The 16,396-nt window shown below is 39.6% G+C and overlaps 1 protein-coding gene across 3 annotated transcripts in view; it reads right to left on the reverse strand.

Moving 5' to 3' along the window:
• The window catches only part of plcb3 (phospholipase C, beta 3 (phosphatidylinositol-specific)), a 55,476-nt gene that overhangs the window by 37,520 nt on the left and 1,560 nt on the right, over positions 1-16,396 (reverse strand). For 2 of the 3 annotated variants that reach the window (XM_005748016.1, XM_013914632.1), the window contains exons 2-3: positions 3,254-3,277; positions 430-516 (exon numbers count right to left, since the gene is read on the reverse strand). In XM_005748016.1, coding sequence (XP_005748073.1) covers positions 430-516; positions 3,254-3,277 — 111 coding nt within the window. The remainder of the gene's footprint in view (positions 1-429; positions 517-3,253; positions 3,278-16,396) is intronic. The other variant, XM_013914633.1, reaches the window with a different exon arrangement.

Genomic DNA, 16,396 nt, shown 5'->3' on the forward strand with positions numbered 1-16,396 from the left:
AAAGAGATGGAGGATTGCTGATAACCACAAAGACTACAGGGATCAGAGTGAACAGGAGAAAACAGGAGACAAACAAGGCCAGGACAAATTGATGAAACCCATTTTGGTTGAACTAATGGGCCGGTAAAACCACAATAAGTGACACAAAGAGCTGAGGAAGAAACAGCAATTTAGAAAGACAGATGAAATATGTAGGAGAAGTGGGAGCGTAGCTATGTAGTGGTGTTAAAGTAGACAAATAACAAGTGTAATATCCATATTAGCACTCATGATGGTACATTAAAAACCCATTATGGTTAGAGTGGCTCATTTGTATTTGATCGTGTCCGAGTACTTCGGAGATGTGCGACAGTCTATTTGGCCGACTTTGAAGGTAATCAGTTTGTATGTGTGTAACTCTGTGTGTGTAAGACATCGAGTACGTCTCACCTGGCCAGCACCTATGGTCCAGTAGAGGAAGAATCCTTCCGGATCAACTTTCAGGTTTATCAGCGTCGGCTGTGTACTGTTAGGCTCCTAGGCGACAACAGAAATGCAGATGTTAAAAAATTGCAAACACAAAATAAAGGTCCAAGAAGAGAAAAAACACAATGTGCAACTCAAAACAGGAGCCAGTGTTTATTACAATGTGGGTCTTACTTTTTATAGATTTGGCCTTGAATTTGATGGGGTATTATGTTGGAACATTATCACAACACACAGTGAATTAAGGTCTCAAACGCTCGCTCTCTGTCATTGTTTGCTAGTAAAAAAAGTTTAAATCCTTCAAAAAGCTGAACTATCCACAGGGTAAAGACCTCTAAAGTACATTTCTGAAATGAAAAAGTGAGCCACGCCAGCGATGAAAGAGGATACTGGTATTACACATCATGAGGCGTCAGCAGGAAGACTGGGAAACAACTATATTCTGTAATCTACGATAAGCATGTAGCGTGTACTATAGCAGAATATAGATCATTTCAAAAGCTATGATTAATATTAATACGCTTGCAAGTACCTTGCTAACTAACTAGACATAAGCTGATAAAATAAATAACTCAACAGCATTGTGAAATTTGGTATTTTTGGCCAACTACAGCCAGTTTGTTGGAGTTTCAGCCAGCTGTTCCATAACATAAGGCAATCAGGCCCCACCAATATAGGATTTTAATATTGATACCAATACTGATATTTGGCGATTTCTTAATTTGATAAATAAGCTGAATTATTTTTGTCTATGATAGAAAAAAAACAAACAGATTTGACTAACATTTGTTAAGTCTAGTTATTTATGTTAAACCTTAAATCATCGCAGCCGAATGACTATTTTTAAATGACTTTACTTAAAAATATAAATGTAAGTGAGTGTAAAATCTGTACTTGCATAGCAGAGTGTAGTATTTAGGTCAGTCTCAAATTGCTCTGTAGTATTTTTCATTAGTTTGTTTTTGAATTTGAATTTTACTTTAGCTTTTATTAGCCTCCGTGCTATTTATAGTTGTTGTTTTTGTCATAATATGGGTGCCGTTTGTCAGTGGCACATTAAAGACGTTCTAAACGGGGATCGGAATGTGAACGCTTGAGTCAAACAGAGTCCCAGTATCAAACATGTCTACTGATGCATCCTCAGATTGACTAATCAGACTATATTGAAAAGACTAGTCTAAAATTAAAGGCATGTTATATATATTTAATTTTAGTTTGTTTTTTTTTGTTTAACAGTTTTAATATAGTTGTAGTTAATTATAAAAAAACAAAAAAAAAACGTAATGTGTGAAAATAGTGAGAGGTATTTACCATTGATAATTTAAAAAAAACAGTGATTAGGTAAAACACCTGAACTTGGGACTGCTTTCACACTTTAATCATTTACATATTTATTTACGAGGAAAATGCTGTAGAAAAGAAAGTCATCGCACATTTCATGGACTACATAACTCATTTGCTTATTGTTGAACCGGGACAGATACGCTTTGCTAACACTTTTCAAGGAAAATCACGACCCATCTGTATAGTAGCAGAAGAAGCACGGACTCAACAGATGGGAAAATCCTAAATGCTCGCTACTGACTGAAAGTTTGTTGTTACCATCAAAATTATGGCCAACCTACAAAAATAATAAGACCCAGTTAGTATAAAACTCTACTTTGTTTACCTTTATGACATTGTAGATGGACAGAAAGACAAAGGAAAGGACACCGTGTGTTTATGTCACATGTTGCTCAACAGCTGTTTTCAAGCTGGAAACCACAAACTTTAACCAGCATGAAGATCTCATTCATGTGCAGCATAATGATGGCACAGAAGCCTGAATCAACATATCATTTGCATCATCATTATGGAGTCGTACGCAAGATACGATGACCACATGCACAAACACAGGCACACAAATACACACACACACAGAGCTTCTGGCTGCGTAATTACAGTCACACTCTGGTCCAACAGACAAACACATTGCCAAGACCGCCCGGGAAACAGGGATGTTGATTCAAATTGCTATTAAAGTGACAGACTCACAACACCAAAGCATCAACTTAACAATATACTTCTCATAATCGGATTATAAAGAGAGAGAAGGACCTCCTGGTAACCACATAAAACTTTCTCACTATCAACTTAACAAAGGAAAGAAGCTTTATAATTTCATTAATGTGTGGTGAAAAACATATGCGGCTATCATGCGAGTTCAACAAAGCTGAAACATTAATAACTGCAATTTTAACTCAAACACAAAAATGAAGCGAACAGGAAAAAAGCACTAGAAGGCTTCCACACAAAAAACAGAGTGGGTTGATAAAATAAGTGATGGAGGCAACTGGCAAAGACAGGAAAACTTTATGGGACTCCATAAAGGACTGTAGTCCTTAAGTATACTCTTGTATACTTAAAGTACACAATTTTTCTTTACGTCTATAAAACAGTTATAAAACAGCTAAAACGCTAACAGTTTTCATTTATACTTTATATCCAAAAAAAGGGAATAAATGTGCACCATATTAGTTTAGTGTTTTAATTTAAACCTATGAGCTATCCAAACAACACATATCTTGTGATATATTGTTATCTTTCACCATCTGTTACCTTTGGACAGAGCCTGGCTAGTCGTATTTCCTGTTTTAGCTTTTATGCTAAGCAACAAATTTAGCGTCTAATGCTGGGCTTCTCGTGTTACCAAACCTAAGCAAAAATATTCCCAGTGTTTCCCAAACTCTTAAAATGTTCCCTTACAGACTCCTTGCAAAACATACATTACATTTTAAGCTGAACCTACCTTCATTTTAGGCTCCAAGGTTGGCTAACAGAGAGCGCAGGTTAGCAAGAGAGGTAAATAAAGGAGAAAGACAAAGGTTTAAGAACAGGATAGAAGTAGGTGGATGGGAGCAAGAAAAAATTTTTATAATAGAAAATAAAACAAAATGTCAGGAGAGGTAGCTGAAGTTAAATCTAATGCTGTATCTTAAATCAGCCTCATTTTTCTAACTTGACCACGCATAATGTCAGCCATTTTATTGTTGCTATAGTGACTAGCAATGACTGAGTAGACAAGGGGGCGATTTTAGACCCATCATCAGGCCTTAATAAGCAGCAATATGTTCTTTTAAAAGTGAGCTGCGTTAGCTTAGTTAGCAAGAAGCAGCTATAACACAAAAACACAGTCTGAAGCTCCAGCCAGCTCTAGAGATACCAGGAGTTACTGCTTCGCTCTGAACAGAAACTCACTGACAAAATAATTTGAATGCAACTTCAAATCGTGAAGTCAAACGTGCGCTTAATCACTGAACTCGTGACCTCTGCTTACTCACTGGTGCAAATGGAATGCTATACATACCCAATTTCACGCTGTGATTACCATCTTAAGGCTGTGACCTGATGTCATGGCCTCTTTTCAGCCGGTGATTGGTCAGAGCAAATGTCTTGCAGTGAAGCTTGCAAATCTCCAGCCTAGCTTTTGTTTGTGTATCTTATGTCTGCAAGACAACAGAACTGAAAACACAAACTAAAACTTCCATTTGGAAAGTCAGATGTTCCTAGTGCTAAATGACAAGCAAATATAATAAAAACCCAAAAACATTCAAACAAAAAAGCCAGTTTTAAAAGATTATACCAATTGTTGCCTTTAAATTAAAGATTTTGCTAAACTAAGGATCTATTCAACCTCACCAGCTAAAAATGATGACGGCAATAAGTGGAACAATATGACAGACCTGACAATGTTACCTCAGCTTCATGCTCTACTGTCCCTGCAAAGCAAGACTGGATATACAGCTAATCATTGCTAGCCTATGTTGTAATAAAACTGCACACATATTGTTAGTTGAAGACAATCCGGTCGTTAAGTCTGACGTCACTAGCCGTGTCTGGGCCTAAACTCCGCTGCAGGTCCATATATCAAACGATCACTATGGCATTACTGAGAGTTGAAAAACTGTCTAAAGTCTTTCATCTTTAATAAAATGATCAGCGTTCTGCTCTACCAGGTGTAACAATTGAGTTTAACATCCAGGCATCCATGAAAACGGAATTTATGTAATTTAACGGAGTTAGAAGTTAACAGGAAGTTAGCTCGCTAGCTTCTATCTAAATACAATATAGCATGTCCTGACTGCGGGGTTTTGGAAACAAATTAAAACGTACAGCTCTGTTATCACTTCCAACATAAATGAAGACAGAAAACTAAACAGCAGTGACGTTTGTAGGGTTACTGAAGTTGGGCTAGCTGCTATATAATGATGTGCTACGTGACCGCTAGCGACACAGCTATGTTAGAATAATATAAACAAGCTAACTTTTTTCCACTCGATAAAAGTTAACGTGAGTGTTCTCGGTGGTCAGGAACAAATGTAATCGCATGGCAGGATGCTGTAAAAGGACCAAACTTCAGCCAGGAGAACAACTGAGATAATCCATCCACAATACGAGGTTAGTCATTCATATACTGCTGCATGGGCTGGGCTGTAGTTACATCCTAAGGTTTTAAAAACTGAGCTTAAATAAATGATTAGCGGTAATAAAAGCTGAGGGAGGTCAACAGTGATCACTGACTGTTTTAGGAGCTTTTTGAGATTAAATTAAAGTAAATACAAAACATTAAACATGTTAACAACACAAAAGCCATATTAAACGCAGACTACTTTAGGCCCGGAAGTAGGATTCGTCGTGTCATCACTGAACATGATAGAAAGGTTACTACTTAGTACACTGAAGTGACTCTGTTCTCAATGTATACAACTTAGTATTAACAAACTCTATAGCATGACTACTGTGCACCATGAATATAATGAGCTGAGAAAACACATAACCAATATTAAATAACAGGCAATAATCCATGAATATGGTCAGGTCATGTTTAGCAGAGACAAACAGAGACAGAATAATCAGGTTCACACATACACTGCATCTCAACTGCAAGCACACATTTTGTCATTGTGACTACAGTCATTATCAAGTCCGTATGTTTGAGACTAATGAGTCATCTTCGAAGTCAGTAAAAGCTGCAATGTTATTATTCCTCTAATTGTTAAAAACAGTAATAAAGTAGTAATATAATAGTAGTAAAGTAGCAGTAATAAAGATATTTTTAAGCCATGTAGGGGCTTATGTGGTTTAGTTCACTGCCTGCTATCTGCAAACTATTCTATGCATTATATTATAAATGTCATATGTTAGTACCTTCTGTGCAACCTTCAGGAACAACTTGAGAATTTTTTCTGGAATTGAATGAAAGACCTGCAGCTGAAAAATAAGCAGCAGCCTGAAAATTAATGCACAATCGTTTCTAGGAAAACTTGATGCTGTATGCAATTCTGACAGGATTTTCTGATTAGGCAGACCCACCCCTTTTGCACCGAGATCCAGAGAGGATGGGGAATATTTTAAACCATGCTGGAGACACCAGTGCAACAGGATGATGGAAAGCGGATTTCTTTGTTCACACAAAGAAAAGTACAGGTGCTGCTAATTTACATGCATAAGTGAGAGATGTATAAAGAGACCATCTTTGGTTTAAGCTTGGTTCAGACTGTACTGAAATGGGACTAAATATGAGATTAACTCTAAACCTTACTCGGGTTTTCTTGTTGACACTTGCCTATCTACTGACTAATATATGCGCGGTATCTGTGTAATCTAGTGGGGGCAGACACGCAAGCACATACACATGAGCTTTAGATTCAGATGACCAGAATTATAACAACATCACTATCAAGCCTACATGCAATACTACAAGTACTGGCTGGAGGATGAACCCAAACACACCCACACACACACACACACACACACACACCAGTATTGGTCAAATATATTTGCATTTTAACGCCTGCTGGATTTTACATACCTGTTAGTTGCCTTTACAACTTGAAATACACACAGTTTCTTGTTTCTTTCACAGTTCATCCACTCTGACTCCACGTGAAGTCTGAAATACTTTCACTTACTTCTTTTGTTTAGTTGTTTTTTTCCTCCCTATCACTTAAATCAAGCCCGCATGCCAAACATTCTTTGGCCGTAGCTTCAAAAATGTTCGGATTTGACGCTTGGCTTGATATTTTTTAATCAGCGTACACTGAACGTCTTTGGTTTTGGGATTGTTGGATAGATAAAGTCAGTTATTTGCAGGCTGCAGTTAGGAATTTGTAGACCAAAAGATTAACGGTAGTGACAACAATTTGTCATTTATGCCTTTATTCTTTATCTGAAGGTGTTTTTTTATTTTTACAACACAAAGGCAAAGGTATTTTCCACCTGACATTAAGTGTAAAGGTTACAAAACTAACCAGGAAATCATTAGCACACGGGCGTGAATACACAGACACCATGTTTACTGTAAACACCCTATGATGTGTTGGTGTAAGAGGGGGATGGTGGGTCTATAATTGGACCTCACCCACTCCCTAATTAACCGCCATATGTAGGATCCCTCTGAAGTCTTATTTCCCTCTTTGCATTTTCATCGTCTCCGTGTCAATCGCTGCCTCGCTTTACTCGCTAAGCAACGTTTAAAAACATCTCTTCCTCCTTAATTGATTAAAGACCGTGTCTCCTTCTCCAGACTGCCTCCATATGCCCTGACCCAGTGACAAACACCGTCATTACCTGACCATATAATGTCAAACACACACAGAGTGGAGGGACCACCCCTGGAGCCGATGTCTTACACGGACAAACTGATGAACACCTCTTGAAAAATCACAATGTGTAACAGCTCAGATGTAGAAAGCCAAACACATGTTATACTGCCTTCACCACAAATTATTGTGTGTGTGTGTAATGCCAGTCAGGAGAAAGCCATTAGTTGGAAACTGATAAAAGTGGCTTCTCCGGCTGCACCTTTGGTCACTGCAACTCTGTGTGTGTGTTTTGTAATAGCTTATGGGAGTGGTGTGTGAAAGAGGGCCAGCGTGCACTTAGTGCGAGTGTGTTTCAGCAGCTGCTTTGGCAACATGGTAAAAGTTGATGACAGTAGGTAACCTTTGGACTCAAGACATAGGAGAGCGAGGAGGGAGAAGTGAAGCCAGAGATGTGAAAGTATGCCATAGGATTAAATATGGAAGGAATGAAATAAGCGGGTCTGTGAAGATTTATTTAGTGTAGGTGTAGATGGCGTCTGATGGGCATACACACATACTAGATCTAAACACTAGATCTTCTCTTGAAGTCTTTTTAATATTTTGGTTAGTGCTACCTTCTTGCACATGCTCAGTACTTTTACGAGCACCGTTTTTCCTGTTTGCAGGTGCTGCACCATTTCATTTCCACGGGGTTCATTTAACTCTCATCTGATTGGGCTGTATAGGCAGCAAATGAACCACTAACCCTTCCGACGACAGAGGCACATTCTGCATACTGAACAATACCCAAGTGTGCACAGGTTTCACTCAGCTAAATAAAGTGCCAAGATCCATTTTTGTGATTTCCCCCCCTACTGGCACACACAGAGGACTGGCACTCTGTAGCAGATTAATGTTCACTAAAAGAGAAAATTGTTGTTTGAAAGGCACTTGTCTGATCAAAGTGCCCTTTGAGATTAAAGACAAAAGTGTTTGTCGTCGTCAGGAACGACTACAGTCCAGTCTGTGGCACAAAAAAAAATTCTTGTTTCTCCTGCAAATGCTCTCCGCTCGACTCGACGGACCTACCGAGCTGAACTGTTTCTCTGCAGAGAACTTGCTTTTAACGCAAGCGCAAAGAATTAAGAGCAACACGAGAAAGCCAACTCCTGCGCTGAACAGATGACAGGCGTCTACATTCAGGGAGCTGATCGGACATGTGCCACAAATACAAAAGCGGCTGAATAATCTGAATGTGGAACAATCACCAGATTTGCACGTCACACTATTCAGATTAATGTGCATCAGAGCATAAACAGTTACACCCTCGGCAGTCTTCAATCAGCCAATGTCCATCTCTTTGAATCATCCCTATAACCTGATCCAATTTCAACAGTCTGCTTGTCACAGTGATTTCTAACAGCGCTACGCGGGCCAAGTGTATTTCTATTCCTCGATGAAAACAGCCAAGAAACCTTGCTGCGCAGTAAAATGGTATCACATAGTGATGCTCAACTTTCCTGAAGACTAACATTGATTGGTCAGTTCATCTACAGGAAAGATCCATAGTGGTGATACAAAGTTTTCACATTACAGTGGTTCTAGTACTTTATATCCTTTATGAGATAAAGGTCATCTAGGACCAAAAACGAATGGTGGACGATTGGATATGACATGACATCTGACCAGACTCAAAACTCACAAGACACAAGACAGAAAGAGGGAAATACAAGACGAGGGCAAAGGGGAGACTCGTCTGAAAATTAAGGAAGAGCTTAAGCAAAAGACAGGAAGGAGATAGATGAATAGGAGGAGGAAGAAAGATGGCAATGACAAATGTGCAAGAGATTACATACAAGATAAGAGACGGCAGAAAATGAAGGTAAAATTCGTAACAGAGTCAAAGAGGAGAAGGAGACGAGATGCAGAGTTCAGATGGCGGTCCCAACACTTCACATGTGGCTGTGGTTGACCTTCCACCTTTCTCTCTCCCTCTCCATCCGGCCCTTGTTTCTCACCACTCTGTCAGGATGTCAGCAGCGTTTGTCGACACGGTGTCGGGCCCTTCCCGCGATTCTGCGGATCCGTTCCTCCACTTCTACTCCTTCGCTCCTGCCTTCACTCTAATCTCCCAAACATCTGTCTCATAACGGCAATTTGTGGCGCGCCGCTTCCGCGCATCAATCGAGAGCCAAACCAAGATATCCACTTTGTGAAAATACTGGCACACAGGAGCAATTGGCACAATAGTGAAGCTCATTGTGCTCTCCTATAAAAGGACAGGACGACTCTGCTCGTGAGAGAGATCGGTTTCTCTGGTCTGAAATGTGTTCATTTTAAACACGGCCTTTCACAAACATGTCATTGTGAAACCCTGGTTTGCATCTCCAGCATCGTTAGAATTCAGCGTTGAGACATGAACAGCAAAGGGTCTATTTGAAAACGGAAAGGAAGCGTGGCTCGACAATATCTGATCTTGTTTTCAGAAAGCAAAGATCACCCTAGAATGCTGTGGCAGATATTTCCTATCAGAGCTGCAGCGTGCGACTGGATACGGTCAGGCTGAAATGCAAACCTTCACAAGAAGGTTCAGCTGATAACAGTTTTACTTTCATTTAACATGCTAATAGATTTCTTGCTTAATAGATTATGAGTAATGAGCAATTCAGGATACATTAAAAACTAAACTATAAAAACTTCTCTTATCCAACGCAATGGATGCACACTGATTGGGACAATTATTTAGGAAAATGATGGTTGTGTTGAAAAAGGTTGACTTTCATTGGCTATAAGGTGAAATTCAAATAAGCCAAAGTGCAGACTATGTGCATTTCTCTTCATTTTTTAAGCTGAAAATACAACTCAGTACTACAAATAGACATCCCATCCCCCCAGTAAGCAACTGAATATCGTCTTGGAGGCAATACCCCCCCTCAGTCACTTCCAATATTGTCTCCATTTGGCATGATCAGCCGTACTGGCATTAGCATATAAAAACTTCGCAAAAAAACTCAAACTGTTAGAGCAATTTTTCAGACATTTTTGAAAACACTTTCATTCCTGATGTTTTGATACAACAGGTTCCAAGTGTTTAAAAACTACTCATGCGACATTTCTCACAATATTGTTTTACATGGGAGTTCCGCAAGGAAACGTTTTCGGTCAACTGCCTTTTTTTTTTTCTCTAACGTTTTTAAGTACTTAAAACCTGAGTAAGTAATTGTTTTATATGTTTTTGATGCAGTGACTTTTTTCTTCTAAAACACACCCTGTTCTTTAGACCTTTAGACCTTAGACCACAAGTGTTAGAACTCTAATCCCTTGAAAATTATGAACAAAATTTTAAAAAAGGAACTCAAAAAACATCTATAACAACATGTCACAACATCTCACCCAGCCTCTGTTAGTTATATAGATGCAACAAATTCCTCCTGCCTCCCATTTTGGTGTCTGACCTCAAAGGAACTCGCTAAACCACTACAGGAGTGTGATTACACCGAGCTCACCTTCCTTCCTCCTCTCTGCCTTTGCTGACTTCCTGTAACATGTCTTGGCATGCTACCACCACCTGCACTACAGCGAAATAGTTTGATGTAATAACCAAAATATGAATCAATCATGCCTGAATTAGTTTTCAGGCATGAACTCCAGGGGAGGGGTGAGACTCGGGTTTGGATGGTGTTCATAGCTGCCCATTTTTCACATGTAGAGCACAACAGAAGACATTCTCACTCCTGGAAATGATATGTAGGGTAGGGCATGCCGGGGGGCAGGACACATGATACTGTCTTGGTTGCTGTGAAATCTCTGGATGATTAGCTGCTCTATCCTCACATGTGCAACTGGACATCATCCAGACTATAGGTAGCTGGCAGCTTGAAGATCAGTCCTTCAGAATGCATCAAAAGTGTGTATTCACACATGCAATCTCTGTTGGGCAATCTCAAAAAAAAAAAAACCTCAGGAGGGCCCCAGTGCATGGATGATTGCAGCTATATAAAAACAGCTCGATAGAGCTAATGGAGGCCCGAAACTTTAAAGTGGTTCTGTTATATTATTTTTTTTATTTTGTCATGTATAGACTAATGTCTGATGTCTAATTAAAAAAAGACTAATGACTATGTCTTTTCTTTTTTTTTTTATCCATTTCTTTGTACATAATTTTAATCTCTTGGAAAATCCAGTTGATTGATTGGTCGGTTGATTGGTCTTAGTCAGTGGTAAGATTCATGATTTGATTATCAAATAAAAATGCACTCGACTGCACTCTCAAGCCAGTGGTGTCAGAGCACAAAAAACAGTGCGAGTGCAACATTGGCATGAGTGCCACCATGAGTCATCCTGGATGCTGCCGCGCATGTTTGAGCTGTTGATGTTGTCTTGGACATCCATGAGCGCATCATGTCTGGTCTGATAGGCTTCTGTGAATATCTGACTGGACAGAGGCAATGCGATGAGGTGCTCCAGCATGTACACCGAACACTATGCCCGTTTCACCAGCACAATGGCCAACGATCAGGAGTTTATCCAGATGATTGCTTGGCCAGCATTTAGTCTCTGTAGGTTTTCTGTTGAACACGCCAGAACATGCTGGGTCATAACCAAGTTTTAGGCTGCACTTATCCAGGAATGGAGAGCAATGCTTCAACAACAGATCCAGACAGTTTTGCAGTCCACGTGCTATCGTCACATGCATAAGAGCCCATGCCTCACATTAAACTTATAGTGTTGGTCTATAAAATCTATTTAAAACACAAACTACAGTTTTCTTTTGACTAGCACATACTGTTGCCATGGTGGGTGCTTATATTAAGCACTTACAGGGGGACGAAGCTACAATGGCTTGTTTCAGACAAAGGACGAGGGGGCTGCACCAAGGTTGCATAGTTTTGCACGAGTAGAAAAACTTTTATTTCGTCAACAAATAAAAATGAGATGAAAACATTCCAGAGAGACGAGATCCAATCTCTCACCAGTAAACCTTTACACTTTATATTTTAGTCAGATGAATCGACTTTAGATCAAGTCTACTATCATTTTATGATATTTAGTTGAGTAAAAATGTAAAATTTAAACAGTTAAATTATGACTGAAACACAATAACATTACAGTCAAAAGACTATGACTTAAAAAAAAATATAATTATAGTCGGAATTAACACAGATAAGCATTATTTAAACAACGAATCATGCAAAGCTACTCTGAGAGGTTATTATAATCAGACCAACGCCATTTTCAGTTGATTTTCTAAACTAAGCACTAAACAGCCTGCAGATATGATGGAGGTATTGAGCTCTTGGCAAGTAAGCAAATAAGAATATTTCCAGAATTCAAACTATTGCTTTAACAACCTGAACAGGAATGGGGTATTATAACTGAGCAGACCACGGAGTCATTAAAATTAATCAGACTCACAATCATCCAAATATCATATTTGGCTTTTGATATGATGTTTAACTTTCACGACTTTATCCAAAGCACACAGAAGTGTACTTCAAACTAGATTAGAGTAATGGCAACCGCAGAAAGAAACGCCTAGATGGAATTTCTGAATTGTGAACAAGTGCTGGCTGTCAGTTTGGTTTGCCAGCACGGTCCTGATAAACACAGAGGACAACAGCAGCTTTAAGTTTCTTCAGCTGTCACCAAGATTATAGTTCTGCGCCCCTATAAGTGAACTGCTGTGCAGTATTTCAAGTCTGACAAAATAATCCCAACCAGATTGTGGGAAATGAGCCCAAAAAGCAAGCATTTTATGGTCCAGCGTGCTTCACTCAACTTACAGGGTTTTGAAATGGAGCCAAAACCTGTAATCCCAAAATGATGCCAGGTTCCCAAACCTCTGTACAATTAATGAGCAACTTGTGATTCCATGGGACTTTGTTTACAAGCCCAAGTCTGCTTGTAATTATGCAACGTGAATATAAACAAGTCCACAAATTTCGGAAAAAGTCTACTTGGCCTATTCATTTTGGTAATGACCAAAGCGAACATGGAAGCGTGTGCTCTAAAAACAAGACAGAAAACAAGAAAAATCGATTGAATGAAACGTGCAAACACTCTGCATAAGAGGCAAATGTTAATGCTGTTAAAGTTTTTTTCTTTCTTTTCTTTTTTTAATTGACTCTTAAGATTCATATCAGCACACTGACAGCGATCCAAGCAACTCTGTGGACAAACTGTCTGTCTCTGTTTGTTTAATTGGCTGTTTAGGAGGAATTTTAACCAAATTCCAGTTGGAATTTGTCTAAATTGAATTGTGGCCAGGCTGCAGAGGGCAGAGCAGCTGCAATGGTACAGTCAACAGACGGACCAAGGGAGAGTGAAGGAAAATGGTTTGGCTCTGGAGCCTTTTCAACAAGCTCAAACAGGAAGTCATTCAACACAAAACGCACACCCATGACAAAACAACCACGCGTGCACACAGAGCACGTGCGCTTGTGTGTGTGCGGACAAGCCCGATCGCAGACGAAAGAGGGTCAGTTTGGAACACATTCCTTCCTCCCCCGAGCATGAGTCAGTATTTGTGTGTGTGTCATTTGATGTGCCTACAGCAGACTTCCTAAAGGCCATTCAGAAACAGAGCTAAAGAAATCTAAAAACAATAAAAGTGGAAGAGAATACAGCAGCTGAATGGGTGACGTGTGTGAAATACAAGAGAGATGAATTAACGGAGGAAAGAAAGAGAGAGAGGCTGAAGCTTGAAGGGATGGTGAGGGAAGAACAGGATAAAAATCAGAGACATGTTGGGGAGGGACAAAGTAATGAGAAAGAGAGGAAAAGAGGGGGGTCGAATGAGGGTTTTTCATATAAACAAACTGTACCGCCCTCAGGCACTTTCTGTATGTGTGTGTGTTTCCTAATGCTTATCTCAGTTTGCTAAGTACTTAAAGGAATACACCAAGTCTGTGACACAGCTGGCTTAAAACTTTGGCGAACATCACAATGAGAAGAGAAAAATCACATTCAATATTCTTAAATATCGCAGTTAATAAATGACAAGCAACCACCAATAGTTACAAAACTACTGGCTCGCTATTATTTTGGATTCACGCTCAATTCAAAGCAGATGACGTCCAGTTTAAACACACCTCTGAGGCTTTAAATCTGGAAAGCTGCATCGTTCTGTTTCTGTGTCGGAAAAGCAAAAAAAAAAAACAACTTTTAAATCAAACACAATCAAATCAAAGCCGCACGCCTACATTTTCTTGTTTCCATTCCTAAACTTTGAAATATATTAATTATCTGACTGAAATGATTTTTATATTAGTACAATCAGGATGACTCTGTGTGTTGGGTGGGTCATTTTTGCCTGATTAAATGTTCAAAGACGCTGTGACAAAAGACTTTAAAGCCTTTTTGTTATTCCCCAGTAAAGATGAGGGCGGCTCTTTGTGCGAAAACAAAACATAACAAAAGAAAAAAAGAAGGGAAAATAATTCAACAAAAATACTGATATTTCAAACATTAATTGAAATTAAAATTTCTTCATTTTTAAAAAAAAGTGTAACCACAGGAAAACTTTGGGGCAACTGCGCCCCGAAGACCTTACTAATCGGAAGGTCGGTGGTTCATTTCCCGGCTCCTCCGGCGTCTGCATGTTGAAGTGTCCCGGGGCAAGTTAATGAACCTCAAATTGCCCCATTGAATCCTTCAGAGTGTGTGTGTTAGGAAGTACTTAAAGGCATAGAGTACAGCGCAGTGGGAATGGGCTTTGAGCGGTCGGTCAGTGCAGGATTCTGCAGACCTCAGCTGGGCTGCCATGTTCTTTTTAGAGAGAATAAGCTTTCTCCTGGCAACCCTTCCAAACAAAACACACTTCTTCAGTCTTTTTCTAATTGTACTGTAGTGAGCTTTGAACATTTGTAATGCTAACTGAGGCCTGTAGACTCTGAGATGTAACAGAGTTTCTGCATTGCACTGCACAGTCTGACCTTGGGGTGAATTTGCTGGGATGTAGTTTCCTGTGGAGACTGTGTTACCCTTAACGCACACCTAAATGCTCCAGATCACTAAACTGCCAAAGCATCTGCTTTTATTCAAATGAAAATACCACTCCACTAACCATTTTGTCATTTACTAGTCCAAATATGCAAAATGTGCTTCTTCTTGAAGAGTTTCTTGCAATGGATAAATAAAACTCATCTTATCTTACGTCTGAGACAAATAAAGGCATCAATTTGGAGACAACTGAAAGAAAATGAATGCTGACTAACGGCTTTAAAACTGGTAACCTTCGTTTTTCCAGCTGTTTATTCTCTAAAACATTAGCAAACGGGCGTGTGTGTTATCTGTCCACTCAAGATGCCCATTTTGTCCCACTCGTACGGCAACGATGCCCAATGTACAATAACAGGCAGCTTCAAATCCTGCCATCGTAAAGCTGACACCAGATAATGTTTATATGTTGATTTTGGTGAAATAACTTGCTATAAAACGGCTGTTTGCTTTAGCCCTATATTAAAACGAGAGGAAGGTGCAGCAGCGCAAAACACACACTAACTCTTCGTGTTGTGTTAGAGAACGAACGGAAATCAAAGGGAGTAAGTTCAACAGCAGTTTGTCAGCCTTGAAGTTATTGCTGAAAGAATGCGGAGCTGAAAATATGCACAAAAAATACCAAACTTTTACTTGCTTTAACGCAGCATTTATCGTGCTGTGTGGAAAGGGAGGAAACTGAGATGCTCGTTGACTCTCTGCTGGCTAATTAGAAGCATCTTTTTCACTCACAGTCTGACTGTGCGAAAGAAGCCGACCCGTGCTCCTGAATAAAAGCACCGAGTCTCTCGCTTTCTTTAAATATTAATTCAGTCTGTTTCATGTCTAAGAACCTTTCTGGACACCGACTAGCCGGAGGCTTTAATCTCCAAACTCTCAACCAGTCTCACTTCGCGATGCTGATTTTAATCCTCAGAGCAAACGTGCAGAGCGCTCCTCTGCACGTTTTAGTAGCAACAGGCCCTCTTGCGTCGCCGTAACTCACTTGTTGACAGGGGAGGGAAAAAAAAAGGCAAACAGAGAGGAGCGAGAGACAGACAAGGGCACGCACATATTTTTAAGTGTTCACACACTTAATAAGCGGCATAACCATTTCCTGGGAATTCCCTTTGAGAGACAGAGAAACAGAAAGCTAGTGTGTGAGAGAAGGGAAGGAAATCAAAGGGAGTTCAATGAGTTGCGTGACGAGACACTTTCCATGAAGGCCTGAAACATACACACACCATTTTATTGTGATGACATGTCGGGCTGTGTTGCTTATAAGTTGTCTTACTTTCAAACACTCTTGTGGTTCTTTTTTTTTTCGCCCTGTTAAATTGCACTTGGCTGAAAGTTTCCCTGCGTCTTGTGTGTCAACACAACTGCACCAT

This window comes from Pundamilia nyererei, unplaced genomic scaffold (assembly GCF_000239375.1).
Source record: "Pundamilia nyererei isolate P.nyererei 1_Seehausen unplaced genomic scaffold, PunNye1.0 scaffold00211, whole genome shotgun sequence".
NCBI classification, from domain to species: Eukaryota; Metazoa; Chordata; class Actinopteri; order Cichliformes; family Cichlidae; genus Pundamilia; species Pundamilia nyererei.